Here is an 18,317-nt window from a genome sequence, read left to right on the forward strand (position 1 = left end):
ACGTAACAAGTCATTCACAAAATCATGGATAAACATGGCATGCAGGAATGTTTCAACTTAAGACAATTTTACATGTCTTGTTTATCCATATTTTCTGTGGCAAAATACCAGTAAACATTGATTCATCCGTTGTTAAGGGAATATTAATTTGAACCAGATTCATCATACCTTGTCTTGTATTATCAACCTTGTACTGTTGTAGAATACTCCTGCATTGGCGTACATATCAGACCCCGACCGTGGCTAGCCAGGGGAGGGGCCTACAATCTTTGCCCCCCCCCCCCCTCTAGTTCTGCAGAGTGGTGCAACATCAAACCTATTGTGCATTTTTCTGGAGAAGTACAGAAATTTGCACAGATATAGCTCTTGATATGCTTTTAACAAATCTGGAAGTGCCAAAAATAATTTGATTTCCAAAATGCAGGGAAAAGGTCATCAAAGTATATACAGATGTCACATTCTTGTTGATAACCAAACCACTCCACTAGTTACGAATTCATCAAAAGTATAGTTTGACCTATCTGTTACATGGAGTTGTAAGCAAAAGGTTCAAAGGTTATTATTTTGACATCCACATGGTCAAATCTTTAAAAATGCTTCAATTTTAATCAGTGGTCTCAAATTCGCAAAATAATTCAAATAAAGAATAGTCTTCCCATACTCAAATGTTTCGGTACAGGTAATGGTAAATTCCTAATTCCCCATTGATCTATATTGATCGTGAAGAAACATCCTAGATGGTGCAAACTATTCTTTGTGTTTGCAAGAGGAACCATTTAAGACCATTTTGGTTAAAATCTGAGCATTACAGATTTTACCCCTGTGGAGGTCGAAAATTGGCCTTTGGCATAGTCTAAGTACAATGTATATAATTATGTAAAAAGCCACTCTTAAAAGACCATAACCTTATTTGCCGATATGGTGATAGGCCTATAATAGACCCCTATGTATTAATAATGCTTCTGAGACGTCCACGGTTTAGGCGGACATTTTCAGTAGACCTACGTGGACGTCCTCATATGCCGGTGAGTACAAGTAGGGGTGCGGTTGGGGATGTCGGGGTATAATACGTGCAGTCGGTTTCATGCTCTTACAAAAGCCTGAAAATGAATGAGGCCTAATCCAAATTAATGGATGAATAAATGAAAACATCAACAGCATTGTCAACGACAAGTTATCGGGTTTGTTTACTAGTGTAAATTTGGACATTCCCTGCAATATTTTTAAGTTGGCATGAAATGTTGATTTTGTCGTGTTTATTTGTGTATATTTATTTGCACATGGTCCCGAATCAGTGACTACCAGGTTGTTCTGGCGGCTCCAACAATAGTATGATAAATTCAAAGTACTTCGACCAGAACTTCAAATCCATTGGACTGGATCCATGGATGTGAATGGAATCAACGAAGCTGGAGAATGCGTAGGTCGGACGTCATAACTTCAAGAATTGCTAATTAACTTTGAGATAGACCAGTTTGTGTCTGGAGCTTCACAACAGGAACACTGCATGCATGTAGGCCTATACCGTACCCTGGACGTTCAATACCATACACGTCTTCCAGAAAGGAAATAAGGCCCATAATAGGCCTATAATCGGGACCAAATCTGCACCGAATTTGATCGTTTTAGGCTCTAAGAGTTCAAAGGTAAGTAAGTATTTTTATGACTGAAACCGAAGTTACGGTAATGGAGAAGTACCTCATAGGCCTACTTACGACTTTTTTGTCACAGAGCCCGCGGCCGAGAAGCAAAGGCCAAAGGTTTCAAGTTCATCTGCTCCATTCCGTCCGACGAAATTAGATAGCTCTTCTCCTCACCCGAGCTCTCGGGGCTCTATCTGTGAATATTGCCGTGTATAATTATGCTACTGCCTTGTGTTTGGAACTATGATTAGATAGACCACATATCACAGGGGAAGTTACCCAAAATTCTCCAACAACGCCTGAAATTTTGCAATATTTTATAAATAATGTTAAAGTTCCCAAAATTCCCCCATAAAATCATCTAACATGGAAAAATCAATTTTGGTCAAAATGTCACATTGTACCTTTTGTCAGGTTTGATACCTTCGTAAAAATTAACACATTTCCCATGAATGATTAATTTAACTTTTTGAAATATCAGATCATATCGGCATGTTTAAGATAAGAGAAAGGTGCCCGCAATCTTGGAAAAAGGTAGGCCTACTTGGAACTGACACTTGGTAGGCCTACATGTTGTCGTAATTCCGTGCAGAATTCAGTGGCGGCGCTACGGGAGGCCCCTGTTTTGCGCAAAGTTTGTCGAATTTCCCCCCCTGAAATTCACGTTGCCCTCCCCCGGAAAAAAATTCTGGTGCCGCAACTGGCAGAATTTGCAATGATCATGGAAATTACGTGTATTTTGTTTTTGAACAAACATGACAATGATTTACCCTTTCCCTCTCCCCATCAATCAATGTTGGAACACTTTGGAAAACTGCTGAAGACATTGGCATTTCCCAACATTATGGGGAGAGGGGGTGTCAGTTTTCCATTCTTGACACAAAAGTATTCCAAGACTTATTTCCAAGATTGTCTCTGGCGAAAGCAAAATATTTCATTTAATTTGGTTTCCGTTTCATAACTCAAAATGTCGCAGGAGGTTCATATATGCACACAATTTGGGAGTAGATGATATCTTTTTCAATCATAATAAAATTATTGATAAAAAATTATTTAACTTAGGGATTGGTCACTTAAAAAGAAAACACCCCCTACACATTTCATAATTAGCGCTCTAACTGCATGATATAGTCAAATTTCATTTTTGCTTCAGAACAAAGAAAAAAAGAAGGACGGACATTGGCAAAAATTAATGGAATGGCAAAAATTATGTGATGAAGGATAGGCCTATTAAGATAATAATAAAGAAGAAAAGAAAAAGAAACTAAATAAATATATTCAGGGGTTCGAACCCGTGTGTCAGACGCCTTAACCGCTCGGCCACAGAGTCGTGCAACTTCAGTGAAACACGGGTTCATGCCCCTGAATTTATTTAGTTTTCTTTTTCTTTTCTTTTTGATTATTATCGTATGCTTTTTATGTGGACATATGCAACATATCCCTATTATAATATATGATACTGGTGCAATTGCTTTAATTGGAAGTAAAAGTATTTATTTGTTTTGGAATAAACTTGTGAAGTATGAATCTGTAATGCGAGCGTAGGCCTTACAAATATTTTACACCCAATGACATTGTGAAACACACTATCATGCTATCTTCTGAAGATAGCTGTACATCATGTCCAAAAAGTTAATGCTATTAATATTGCCGTAGCTCACTATTTATTTACTTACAAATAAATCGCGGGGGAAATGTATACGCGGTATTCAATTAGAACTATTTTTTCTAACACTCATTCACATGTCTGACAAATGCAATGAAGGTTAATTTTAAACATTAATTTTAGAAATAATTTAGGCAAATTAGTTTCAAGTAGTTTAGAGCCTTAATTGCGAAATGTGTGTCTCATTTAACATTAGGGATGCTTTGAGTGACCACTCCCTAAATAAACCAACTTGATATCATCAATTTTATTATGATTCACAAGCATACGGTATAATATACTCCCAAATCGTGTAAAATATGAAGCTCATGCGACATTCGGTTTTTGGATTATGAGACAAACCCTAAATTTGAAACAGTATCGTGCAATTTAGAGCCATATAATTACGAAATGTGCAAGTGTAATTTAGCATGGGGGTGTTTTCAGTGACCACTACCTAAATAAACCAATTTCTTTTTCAACATTTTTAATATGATTGAAAAGGATATCATCTACTCCAAAATCATGTGTGCAATATGAACCTCATGCAACATTCCGTTTTTGAGTTATGAGACGAAAACGATATTTAGATTAAATTATTTTGCATTCGTCAGAGACAATCTTGGGGGAGTACTTGGTACACGTTGTCGTAATTCCGTGCAGAATTTGCAATGATCATGGACATGACGTGTATTCTGTTTTTGAACAAACATGACATCTACATCAACCATTTACCTTTCTCCTCTCCCCATCAATCAATGTTCGAACACTTTGGAAAACTGCTGAAGACATTGGCAATCCCCAACATATTTGCACGGGGGAGAGGGGTGACAGTTTTCCATTCTTGACACAAAAGTGTTCCAAGACTAGACTTATTTCCAAGATTGCGGTTGTAAAAACAAATATAATCTAGTGATTAGCAAAGAGGTTTTAGATGAAGTTTGATTAGCCTGTTCCAGTTTCTAAAATGGCATTGAATATTGGGGAAATATTGCCGGTGTTACTTGCTTGGTACAAATTTCCAATTTCACATTTGTCCGCCAATATACCATTTCTTTTATTTATAACTCCGGTGCGAAGGCCAGCTGCCAGATCCGAAGAAAAAATAGTGCAGTATTAATTTGACATAATGTTCGTGAGGTTGAATCAATGAAAATTAAGCGTTCATTGTTACAAAATATATTAACGCCATGGCAATAAATCATTGATATGGTATAGCACCTCTGCGGCATGCCCAGGTGTGCAATTTCACAAGGCCCCCGTGCAAACCTTAAAATCTTCGGTACGTCATTTTGAAGGATGATGGGGGAATGTTTCTTATAGAAATCATCATTATATAACAGCTCTCATATTCCATACCAGGGAAAGGATCTTTGTGTCCGAATTTTATACTTCAGTGTCAAATCTTTTGGTTTTACAGTTGTGGTAAAAATGGCGGTACGTTCATGTTTGGTGTTGCTCTGTGTAATTGGCTTGTTATCGTCTACGGTGGAGGCAAAACCAAGGAAGAATCAAGGTGGTGGACAGGGACAGCCTGGACAGGGACAAGGACAGTCTGGACAAGGACAGGGGCAGCCTGGACAAGGACAGGGTGGACAGGGACAGCCTGAACAAGGAGAGGGACCACCTGGACAGGGACAGCCTGGACAGGGACGACCTGGACAGGGACAACCTGGACAGGGACCACCTGGACAGGAACGACCTGGACAGGGACAACCTGGACAGGGACAACCTGGACAGGGACGACCTGGTCAGGGACAGTCTGGTCAGGGACGACCTGGTCAGGGACAGTCTGGTCAGGGACAGTCTGGAGAAGGAAAGCGACCACCACATGCACCGGAGCAAATGATATGTGGTAAGTATTTCATACGCCAATGCCAACGTCGACGCATTTTGATTCAAAATGGCTCTCGTAGGAGTATAACGCATTATCGTAAAAAATCACAACCTCAAATAATGTAACTTGATAATTATCATCCTTCAACTGTTCAAAAGCACTATTTAATAACAATAACAATAGATTTGCTCAAAAGAGGCCCTCAGTTTTTCACGATATTCTGAGTTTCACACGATGTAGTGTATTTGATGAACAGAAAAGCACTACGAAAAACACGGCTATACTGGTGCAATTTTGACCAAAAATGTGTCTGTTTTACTGTTTTCCGGGATTTAATTAGCCAATCTGATTCGCTATGGAAAAATGTTTTTATTCTTCTCTTTTTTACTTCATTAGTTCGGCTCAAAATATGAATGGACTATGTTATTTCATGAAGAAAAAATTGTAATTCAAAATTAGTCAAAAACTTATATTATTGCTTTAATTTCATCCTAAATTTTCGTCTTTTTATTTAAATATACTCAAACACAGCACAGAACTAAGAGGTGCATTTGAAGAATAAGGCTACCTGCCGTAAATTTGACCCAAGACTCGCATGACTAGGTGGTTCTACTTGAACGCATGCATAATTTGTATGTAATTATTTGTGTAAACACATCAAAGGTTCGTCACACTATTCAAAATTCATTATGAAACGATCAATTTACTGAAACAGGTTCGCATATTTTCCTTCAATTATTCAATTCTTAAATGCATCAATTAATTGCTCATACAAGTAGAAAAGTAAGTAATTGAAATACTTTCACATTATCGTATTAGTTACGCACGTCTGTGAATACGTCGTAGTTGGGTGGAAACCAACACCATTACACCTGTACATCATTGCAACTAGGCCTACATGTGTAATATAATCAACATTACAACCTATATGGCTATTTCCGTAAACCAGTTGAATTTGGTATCCCGCTTACATAATTACATTTTAAACACCTCATCGTCATAAAAAACAATGCACTCAGTTATAGCTCTTTCAAATGTTAAACAGCATTGATCTTATGTTGAAATATGTTATTGTTTTCGCGTATACCGAAGACTACAATGTAGTGATAGACTTTTTTTTTTTTTTTACCTGTATCAAATATTTAAATATATTGAAATGTAAGTTTATTTAAAACAGATCATATTGTTTTGGTTTAGGTTTTAAATCATTCAAAAGTTTTGCAAATGTTTATTTCAAGAAAGTATATAGCAACGGATTTAAGCATTTTAGTTTTGGTGTCCCCGTTACACGTGAAACCAGAAAATCAAGCTGCATTGCAATATTTTTATAACCTATCATATCAGAGACACTCTTAATCAAAGTTGTCTTTGATATTAGCAGATATGGGGTTATGTGTCAGCTGAAAATATTTACTATTAGCCTCGATCAAAATTCCTTATTTTTGCCAAGATCTTACAAGTCGAATCCCTATTTTATGGAATTAGCCATATCCTTTGTAATCCATTGCTATCTACGATAGATAACAAACAATACAGCCTGTATATCCGTTGCTATCTACGGTAGATAACAAACAATGCAACCTGTATATCCATTGCTATCTACGGTAGATAACAAACAATACAACCTCTATATCCATTGCTATCTAAGGTAGATAACAAACAATACAGCCTGTATATCCGTTGCTATCTACGGTAGATAACAAATAATGCAAGCTGTATACCCATTGCTATCTACGGTAGATAACAAACAATACAACCTGTATATCCATTGCTATCTACGGTAATAGATAACAAATAATGCAACCTGTATATCCATTGCTATCTACGGTAGATAACAAACAATACAACCTGTATAATCTATTGCTATCTACGGTAGATAACAAATAATGCAACCTGTATATCCATTGCTATCTACGATAGATAACAAATAATGCAACCTGTATATCCATTGCCATCTACGGTATATAGATAACAAACAATACAACCTGTATATCCATTGCTATCTACGGTAGATAACAAATAATGCAACCTGTATATCCATTGCTATCTATGGTAGATAACAAATAATGCAACCTGTATATCCATTGCCATCTACGGTAGATAATAAACAATGCAACATGTATATCCATTGCTATCTACGGTAGATAACAAATAATGCAACCTGTATATACATTGCTATCTACGGTAGATAACAAACCATGTAACCTGTATATCCATTGCTATCTACGGTAGATAACAAATAATGCAACCTGTATATCCATTGCCATCTACGGTAGATAACAAACAATGCAACCTGTATATCAATTGTTATCTACGGTAGATAACAAACAATGCAACATGTACATCCATTGCTATCTACGGTAGATAACAAACAATGCAACCTGTATATCCGTTGCTATCTACGGTAGATAACAAACAATGCAACCTGTATATCCATTGCTATCTACGATAGATAACAAATAATGCAACCTGTATATCCATTGCCATCTACGGTAGATAACAAACAATACAACCTGTATATCCATTGCTATCTACAGTAGATAACAAATAATGCAACCTGTATATCCATTGCCATCTACGGTAGATAACAAACAATGCAACCTGTATATGAATTGCTATCTACGGTAGATAACAAACAATGTAATCTGTGTATCCATTGCCATCTACGGTAGATAACAAATAATGCAACCTGTATATCCATTGCCATCTACGGTATATAGATAACAAACAATACAACCTGTATATCCATTGTTATCTACGGTAGATAACAAATAATGCAACCTGTATATCCATTGCTATCTACGGTAGATAACAAACAATACAACCTGTATATCTATTGCTATCTACGGTAGATAACAAATAATGCAACCTGTATATCCATTGCTATCTACGATAGATAACAAATAATGCAACCTGTATATCCATTGCCATCTACGGTATATAGATAACAAACAATACAACCTGTATATCCATTGCTATCTACGGTAGATAACAAATAATGCAACCTGTATATCCATTGCTATCTATGGTAGATAACAAATAATGCAACCTGTATATCCATTGCCATCTACGGTAGATAACAAACAATGCAACATGTATATCCATTGCTATCTACGGTAGATAACAAATAATGCAACCTGTATATCCATTGCTATCTACGGTAGATAACAAACCATGTAACCTGTATATCCATTGCTATCTACGGTAGATAACAAATAATGCAACCTGTATATCCATTGCCATCTACGGTAGATAACAAACAATGCAACCTGTATATCAATTGTTATCTACGGTAGATAACAAACAATGCAACATGTACATCCATTGCTATCTACGGTAGATAACAAACAATGCAACCTGTATATCCGTTGCTATCTACGGTAGATAACAAACAATGGAACCTGTATATCCATTGCTATCTACGATAGATAACAAATAATGCAACCTGTATATCCATTGCCATCTACGGTAGATAACAAACAATACAACCTGTATATCCATTGCTATCTACAGTAGATAACAAATAATGCAACCTGTATATCCATTGCCATCTACGGTAGATAACAAACAATGCAACCTGTATATGAATTGCTATCTACGGTAGATAACAAACAATGTAATCTGTGTATCCATTGCCATCTACGGTAGATAACAAACAATACAACCTGTATATCCATTGCTATCTACGGTAGATAACAAACAGTGCAACCTGTATATCCATTGCTATCTACGGTAGATAACAAACAATGGAATCTGTGTATCCATTGCTATCTACGGTAGATAACAAACAATACAACCTGTATATCCATTGCTATCTACGGTAGATAATAAATAATGCAACCTGTATATCCATTGCCATCTACGGTAGATAACACACAATGCAACCTGTATATCAATTGCTATCTACGGTAGATAACAAACAATGTAATCTGTGTATCCATTGCCATCTACGGTAGATAACAAACAATACAACCTGTATATCCATTGCTATCTATGGTAGATAACAAACAATGCAACCTGTATATTCATTGCTATCTACGGTAGATAACAAACAATGCAACCTGTATATCCATTGCTATCTACGGTAGATAACAAATAATGCAACCTGTATATCCATTGCTATCTACGGTAGATAACAAATAATGCAACCTGTATATCCATTGCCATCTACGGTAGATAACAAACAACGCAACATGTATATCCATTGCCATCTACGGTAGATAACAAACAATGCAACCTGTATATCAATTGCTATCTACAGTAGATAACAAACAATGTAATCTGTGTATCCATTGCCATCTACGGTAGATAACAAACAATACAGCCTGTATATCCACTGCTATCTACGGTAGATAACAAACAATGCAACCTGTATATCCATTGCTATCTACGGTAGATAACAAATAATGCAACCTGTATATCCATTGCTATCTACGGTAGATAACAAATAATGCAACCTGTATATCCATTGCCATCTACGGTAGATAACAAACAATGCAACCTGTATATCCATTGCTATCTACGATAGATAACAAATAATGCAACCTGTATATCCATTGCCATCTACGGTAGATAACAAACAATACAACCTGTATATCCATTGCTATCTACAGTAGATAACAAATAATGCAACCTGTATATCCATTGCCATCTACGGTAGATAACAAACAATGCAACCTGTATATGAATTGCTATCTACGGTAGATAACAAACAATGTAATATGTGTATCCATTGCCATCTACGGTAGATAACAAATAATGCAACCTGTATATCCATTGCCATCTACGGTATATAGATAACAAACAATACAACCTGTATATCCATTGTTATCTACGGTAGATAACAAATAATGCAACCTGTATATCCATTGCTATCTACGGTAGATAACAAACAATACAACCTGTATATCTATTGCTATCTACGGTAGATAACAAATAATGCAACCTGTATATCCATTGCTATCTACGATAGATAACAAATAATGCAACCTGTATATCCATTGCCATCTACGGTATATAGATAACAAACAATACAACCTGTATATCCATTGCTATCTACGGTAGATAACAAATAATGCAACCTGTATATCCATTGCTATCTATGGTAGATAACAAATAATGCAACCTGTATATCCATTGCCATCTACGGTAGATAACAAACAATGCAACATGTATATCCATTGCTATCTACGGTAGATAACAAATAATGCAACCTGTATATCCATTGCTATCTACGGTAGATAACAAACCATGTAACCTGTATATCCATTGCTATCTACGGTAGATAACAAATAATGCAACCTGTATATCCATTGCCATCTACGGTAGATAACAAACAATGCAACCTGTATATCAATTGTTATCTACGGTAGATAACAAACAATGCAACATGTACATCCATTGCTATCTACGGTAGATAACAAACAATGCAACCTGTATATCCGTTGCTATCTACGGTAGATAACAAACAATGGAACCTGTATATCCATTGCTATCTACGATAGATAACAAATAATGCAACCTGTATATCCATTGCCATCTACGGTAGATAACAAACAATACAACCTGTATATCCATTGCTATCTACAGTAGATAACAAATAATGCAACCTGTATATCCATTGCCATCTACGGTAGATAACAAACAATGCAACCTGTATATGAATTGCTATCTACGGTAGATAACAAACAATGTAATCTGTGTATCCATTGCCATCTACGGTAGATAACAAACAATATAACCTGTATATCCATTGCTATCTACGGTAGATAACAAATAATGCAACCTGTATATCCATTGCTATCTACGGTAGATAACAAACAGTGCAACCTGTATATCCATTGCTATCTACGGTAGATAACAAACAATGTAATCTGTGTATCCATTGCTATCTACGGTAGATAACAAACAATACAACCTGTATATCCATTGCTATCTACGGTAGATAATAAATAATGCAACCTGTATATCCATTGCCATCTACGGTAGATAACAAACAATGCAACCTGTATATCAATTGCTATCTACGGTAGATAACAAACAATGTAATCTGTGTATCCATTGCCATCTACGGTAGATAACAAACAATACAACCTGTATATCCATTGCTATCTATGGTAGATAACAAACAATGCAACCTGTATATTCATTGCTATCTACGGTAGATAACAAACAATGCAACCTGTATATCCATTGCTATCTACGGTAGATAACAAATAATGCAACCTGTATATCCATTGCTATCTACGGTAGATAACAAATAATGCAACCTGTATATCCATTGCCATCTACGGTAGATAACAAACAACGCAACATGTATATCCATTGCCATCTACGGTAGATAACAAACAATACAACCTGTATATCCATTGTTATCTACGGTAGATAACAAACAATGCAACCTGTATATCAATTGCTATCTACAGTAGATAACAAACAATGTAATCTGTGTATCCATTGCCATCTACGGTAGATAACAAACAATACAGCCTGTATATCCACTGCTATCTACGGTAGATAACAAACAATGCAACCTGTATATCCATTGCTATCTACGGTAGATAACAAATAATGCAACCTGTATATCCATTGCTATCTACGGTAGATAACAAATAATGCAACCTGTATATCCATTGCCATCTACGGTAGATAACAAACAACGCAACATGTATATCAATTGCTATCTACGGTAGATAACAAACAATGTAATCTGTGTATCCATTGCCATCTACGGTAGATAACAAACAATACAACCTGTATATCCATTGCTATCTACGGTAGATAACAAATAATGCAACATGTACATCCATTGCTATCTACGGTAGATAATAAACAATGCAACATGTACATCCATTGCCATCTATGGTAGATAGCAAGCAAATGCAACATGTATATCCATTGCTATCTGCGGTAGATAACAAACAATAACTTGTGTATCCATTGCTATCTACGGTAGATAGCAAGCAATGCAACCTGTTTATGCATTTGTTACTTGTTTATCGATGATCAGATGTTGTGAACCTAACATGTTTGAGAGAAATAGTGTCTCAGAGTTGATAGAAAACAGCTTCCTTGAACCTCTTGAAGGGTTATTTTTTATGTTGATTCTTTTGTTTCTCTTCAGGTCGAAACACCCCGGACGAACTTGTTGCAGATTTAAATGAAGCCTATGAGAATGCCACACAATGGGTGCTGTCACAACGTACAATGGACTGGGGCTGGCCACTTCGTAACACCGCATCGGCTATCGCGTTCTTACAGTTGGCTGATAATTCCTGGTATGGGAGAGGTCATGATTTGACGGCACAACTCAGCGTTAAACAATTACAGATAGAACTGTTAGCACATCTGTTGCAGATCCACACAATGTCGCGGTACGTTTTTACACATTATGTTGGTTAGAAAGTGCCGTAAAAATGAATTAAAACTAATCAAATGAGAGCATGCTATGCACAAGTATATAATAGTTTAATCAGAATTGAGTTAGTATAGTTCTAATTGCAATGTTAATTATTTCTACCTGCTTCCTTCAGAACTCTTCATATTAAACCATAAGCCATAAACATGCTAAAAGTTGACCCTTTGAATCTTCTAAGTAGTTTTTGTTCATATATCCGAAGATCTATTTCAGTTATTCCTTTTGCCCTTGAGAAATCGTTTAACAATATTACACATTATTATGTTTTGATGGATCCAAGTGTGTGAAAATATTGGATCCAACACATAATAATGATAAAATTGGATGCTTTACGCCCAATATTTATTGGTCTCGCTATGAGTTATAAAATATTGGACTCGACTACAACTCGTCCAATATTTTAAAACTCATAGCTCGACCAATAAATATGGGCTCAACCGATCCAATTTTATATCAATATTTACTACCGATATTCATTATGCTTCTCTCATTTTTAATACGCTATAGCCCTGATGATCAAAACAGTACCAACAGCAACAGTAGTGACATGGGCTTGATAACAAGAGATGGTGAGATGATGCCTGGTGCTACAGGAATGCTCCCATATTATATCATGGCTCTCAAATCAACGTGTCAGGATCCTACAGATTTTTTCGGGGTTGATTTTGTGGAACTATTGCAAAGGCATATGGACCAGTTTCCAATGGGGTAAGTTTGCTAAGAAGACTTCGTTACTTAAAAATTCATCAAAGAGCGATCGTGACGAACTTGCATGTATTGTAGAAAAGTTGAGAGTACCATACAATGATATTCCCGGCAGTGGTAAAACGGCATTGGTATTTGTTTTGTCTACGGACAGAGGTATAAATTAGTATTTATTCGTTTGGTGTGTGGGGTGGGGTATGGTGTGTGGGGTTATGTGTGTGGGATGAACGTAGGGATTGGGTGGCCGTGTGGGGTAAGGGTGTAGGGGTGAGAGTGGGGTGTTTAACGTTGTTGCTAGTGCCTTTGCTTCTATTGAAGAAGGCTGTTATCTTGCAATGGTATTCCAGGCAATGGTAAAACTACATTAATATTTGGCTTGTCTTCGAACACGGAGAGAAATATGAAGGTCTATATATTCGTGTAGTTTGTCAAATTGATGTGTAAGTTTGTGATGGATTTGAAAATGTAAATTTAAACCATATAGTTTACAATGGTTTTGTACATTGTACATTACTTGCAGCGACTTCAACAACCACTTTGAGTTTGGGCTTGGTATTCTTGCCCTTTGTGTGTGTGACGTGGATATCAAACCTGAGTACATTGAAGAGATTATACAAGGTGGTCAGCCTCTGAACAATGCCTTCATGGTAGGACCAGGTAAGGAAACTCACAAAATGTACATTATATACAACATGTCGACTCTATCCCCAAAATGACGCTACCAAAAATCGATGACTTGCTCCCAGACGTTTTGCAGTGATGCAATTATTATTACGTGCACTTTAACATTATATCCTTTTTCATAGCCTACCTTTAGTATAAGTGATTTGTTTTACTGCCATGCGCATCAATTTGTGAGGTTTATCATTTTACTCCTTATAATATGAATAGTGATTAAAACTTCAAAGGTTTCTGAAATGAAATTAATGTTTGCTCACATATTCCTACGAATAGCAATCCAAAAATAAAATATTTTTTCAAATTTAACCTTTTATTCTGATATTTATGAAAGTGTTGGTTATGTTATTATTGCAATTTTATCCTTTATAAGTTTTGCATTATTTTCCTTTGTGTTCATTATAATAGTCAACATGTTCTGATACATTTCAAGTCTGCATATGTTACAGTCACATCACAAAAAGTAAATACCGGTACCCGCTTTTTTATGAAGACATTAACTCAAAATATTGCATTAAATTTCCAAACCAAGTAGCAAAAAGAATTCCAATTATTTCAATACTTTATTTGTATCAATAGCCTCTTGAATGGAATGTTATGTGTGGTAGCAAAGTTTAAATTGATGCAAATCATTATTTTGCATGCTAATACTTCCTAGAAAGGGTAGGCATACGCCAATTGTTAACACTCGTTATACTAGATGTATTTGTCTGTATTTCAGATATGGCTTCCATGATATTGATGGCGATGTCCTGTATAAAAGATAAAGTGCCCAGTGAATATGAGATGATATATTCACAAGTGATGAAACGAACTGCCAACTACTTGTGGGGTAGTCAGAATGGTGGCGGTAGAATTGGCCGTAGTGCCGTCAGTACAGCATTTGCCGCGCAGGTGGGTTTTAGGGTCCAAGAAAGAGACTCCTTTAGGCTCGAGATTCCAAATCATACTTCTCCTGCGGCAAGGGCAAAATAAATGATATATAACATTATGGTACTTTAGTCAAATTAGTCAAAGAAAAAGCGGCGATGAAAAGAAAGGGCTTCTTTATATTATTTAGACCCGTAGCCAGGAATTTATCGGGCATGTTTGGACGGGGGACTTTACAAAAGAAGACCGTTTTGTCGGAAAAGTGTAAAATGGCGCCCAAAACAATTGCGACCATGTCATTGAAGATCAATTTTAAAAAATCATTTGCCTTTTTTTTTAAATACTTCTCGATAATTTAAAAACAACGCAGTGATTTATAGAATTAATAAAGGATCGATTGTAAATACCGCTCCAATACGAATACCAGAAGTTTCCTCGATGGCTCCGGTGAAAAGAGCGCTGGTCTATAATAGTCCCGGGTGAAAATACCGGTCACGGTGATTAATCTCTTCCAGGAAAAGAATGATGTGATCATACTGTCGACATACTCGAGAACTTGAATCAACAAATATATTGTTTTCTTGGTACAGGCATTGATGGCTGCCGAAACAAGTCCTACCAAGTGGAAATGTGCGGCAGCAGTTCGATCAGTTCTGGATGCACAGGACAGTGAAGGAGGGTTTGAGAGTCTTGGAGGCACTTTACGCATTCTACCTATGCTTGTCAACAAGTCACTGGCTAATCTGAAAGACATGATGCCAAAATGCGGTCGTCCTGAAGGTAAGATGGGGTGTTTTTCGCTTCCTCCAGACAACGCATGAGTTGACAGAAGTTCACTTTCTTGCTTTTTTGTGATTGCAAGTCGTTAAATATTCGGCGTTGACAGATGCGTCCATGCGATGACGTCATTATATGACGGAAACTTAAAAAAATTGGTCTCACTGTCTCAGAATTAATAGGTGATAACTAGTTTCACTAGTTTTGATGTATTATTGAAAAGATTGCCCTTTTCAATTACACACGCATGCAGCTTCAGATTAAAGCCTTAATGTACGATCTTTTTAAATTTTAGATTTTTCTTTTTTTCTTCTAAAATGATAATATGCAATCATTATGAAAGTTCCCAATACATTTGGACGCGAAAAACATTGGGAATTTGCAAAGAAACAACATCATAAACTTCACCTCTATCCGACTCGAAACATCTCGCACTATTTGGATTAGGACAGCGAGTGCGGCCTCAGAGTTAGTCTCCTACGCGGCCAGTTTGGTTACGCTCCCTCCACATGTGGAGGGAGCGTAACCAAGCGAGTTTTGTAGGAGACTACGGTTTGCGATCGTGGCCGACATAAAGTCATAATCTAAAAAATTATGACTTTATGTCGGACCAACAGAAAATCGTCCCGTTTTACTACAAATAGGACGAATTTGACAGTTTGCTCATAGATTTAAGTTAGAACATGTGTAAGTATTACAAATATGCCAAAAAATCGGTTTTGAAAAAAATAAAGGTAAATTCTGAAAAAAGATCGTACATTATGACTTTAAGTTGAAATGATAAAGATTTTTATAGTTTGAAGAATGTGGGAACATAAAACTACAGCTGAGGTCACTTACAGTCTAATTTGAAGGTAAATATCTTGTCAATAATATCGGAAAAGTGACGATTTGAACTTATTGTATTATCACATCCAATTAATTTAAAACAAACAAACAAATCTGAAATGAAATCCGATCGAAGGTAAATGACAGTACAGTTGCATTTTTAGTGCTCCCTGCCACGCAAAGTTTGTGTGCCTGGTGTAATTTGATGCCAATAATTATCCATATATAATGCTAATCAGTCAATTCGACAAAGTCAAGTTTGTATTTTTAAGGTTTACTAAAAGGGATCACGTTCTTCGGGAAGTCTTTAGAATCTCTAATTTCATATTTCAATTTCCCGTCACATTTACAATAGTATAATTTATAGTGGGGCACAAAACACGGATCTGATTACAAAGTTGGATTACTTCACTTAGCATGCTTAGGGCTATAGGCAATATTTTGGTTCTTGAGATATGCGTCATTAAAATATGAACAATTTTTTTGCCAAAGTTAAGAATCACACACCGTTCCGTGCTACAGTTGCAATAATCCTTGACCAAGTGGATAGATGCCCTTAAACATAATTATATCAAACTTTTTTTCTTTAAAATGCTGACATATTTAGAGATGAACGACACCTCCACACTTCTCAATCGTATACATATACCTAAATATCATATTGTTTCTATTTTTATTTAGATTCTGACAGGATGCCGGCACCAATTGAATGATATATCAACTCACCATGATGTTCCTGATCATTACATCGACTCCAGAGTAATCAGAGAGGGCATCAACTTCGCAAAAAATAGTTAATCCCATGCGTTGATTAAAACCCGCATATATTACAGGCAAATCAGTTCTTACGTGGATTTGTAACCGCTTATTTTGACGTTTGGGCGGGGCATTCATTTTCGTCGGAAGGAAAGCTCAAATATATGGGGTCATACTTTTTTTCACAAAATATCCAAATAGGAAGATCGTATATCCGGGTCGTATATATAATTACGTATAACGCATTCCCGGCCCTTTTGAATACCTTATTGGTTTGGGTCTATGTATGCGGAAAGGAAGGGGCGATAACATTTTCAACCCGAGATGGGGGAGGCCGTAAAAATGACTCTAATTGCTGGCATATTTGGGAGCCTCCGAAGAAAATAACTACCCCAAAGGCCAATGGAAATGGATCAGGTTTGTAGACCTCAAACAATGTTTTGTTTAATAACGAGAGAAATTTAAAAAGATATTTCGTCAAGAGATTATGTTATTAATTAAAACTAAAGGTCTACGTCTACTTTCATTGGCCTTATGAAGTAAACAAACCGGATTCTTTTTTGAAGGTGGCTACTGCATTGCTTCTGACCAAGTTTGATATAAAATTGGATCGATTGAGCCCATATTTATTGGTCGTGCTATGAGTTTTAGAATATTGGACGAGGCGTAGTCGAGTCAAATATTTTAAAACTCATTTCGAGACCATTACATATTGGGCGCAAAGCGTCCAATTTTATCATTATTCAGCTTTGGATCCAATATTTTCACACACTTGGATTCATCAAAACGTAATAATATTGATTGATGTGTAGGCCTACTAATTATAACATTTTTAATATATGATTATGTATATAACCACCATCGATTCTGCTGGCATAAGAAAAATTATGTCAAAATAATGCAACGATGGATCTATTAAAAAAGCAATATAATATTCAAACATGCGTTGTAGCAATTACCTTGATTGAAGTAAATAGTTTGTGTATTTAGTATCATGTGTGGTCCTAATTATTCATGTCAAGGATCTGTGACATTTGGGAGAATTTGGTCTTTAAAACATAGGCTATATCTTAACAAAACTGTTTTCTTCATAATATTCTAAATTGACCGATTGAAATATTTCAATCTTTTAACGGTTGATGATCAATCTAAATAGATTGA

The 18,317-nt window shown here is 36.2% G+C and overlaps 1 protein-coding gene across 2 annotated transcripts; it reads left to right on the plus strand.

The window, feature by feature from the left end:
- Window positions 1–1,451: 1,451 nt before the first annotated feature.
- On the plus strand, window positions 1,452–17,959 carry LOC140155819 (uncharacterized protein CG3556-like). 2 transcript variants are annotated; one of them, XM_072178803.1, is made up of 9 exons: window positions 1,452–1,646; window positions 4,709–5,035; window positions 5,066–5,143; window positions 12,249–12,498; window positions 13,050–13,250; window positions 13,768–13,904; window positions 14,647–14,819; window positions 15,386–15,575; window positions 17,082–17,959. In XM_072178803.1, exons 2-9 carry the CDS (start codon window positions 4,720–4,722, stop codon window positions 17,111–17,113), a joined length of 1,377 nt encoding a protein of 458 aa, XP_072034904.1. In that variant the 5' UTR covers window positions 1,452–1,646; window positions 4,709–4,719; the 3' UTR covers window positions 17,114–17,959. The 2 variants fall into 2 exon arrangements, with proteins under 2 accessions (XP_072034904.1, XP_072034903.1); XM_072178802.1 differs by having other exon boundaries at window positions 4,709–5,143; window positions 17,082–17,958.
- The last annotated feature ends 358 nt before the right edge of the window (window positions 17,960–18,317 follow it).

This window comes from Amphiura filiformis, chromosome 6 (genome assembly GCF_039555335.1).
Source record: "Amphiura filiformis chromosome 6, Afil_fr2py, whole genome shotgun sequence".
Taxonomy (NCBI): domain Eukaryota; kingdom Metazoa; phylum Echinodermata; class Ophiuroidea; order Amphilepidida; family Amphiuridae; genus Amphiura; species Amphiura filiformis.

Coding starts and splice junctions, on each gene's coding strand:
- LOC140155819 (XM_072178802.1), top strand. CDS start 4,720: ATGGCGGTACGTTCATGTTTGGTGTTGCTCTGTGTAATTGGCTTGTTA. Junction 12,499..13,049: donor CAGATCCACACAATGTCGCG/GTACGTTTTTAC, acceptor AATACGCTATAG/CCCTGATGATCAAAACAGTA. Junction 13,905..14,646: donor TGCCTTCATGGTAGGACCAG/GTAAGGAAACTC, acceptor TCTGTATTTCAG/ATATGGCTTCCATGATATTG.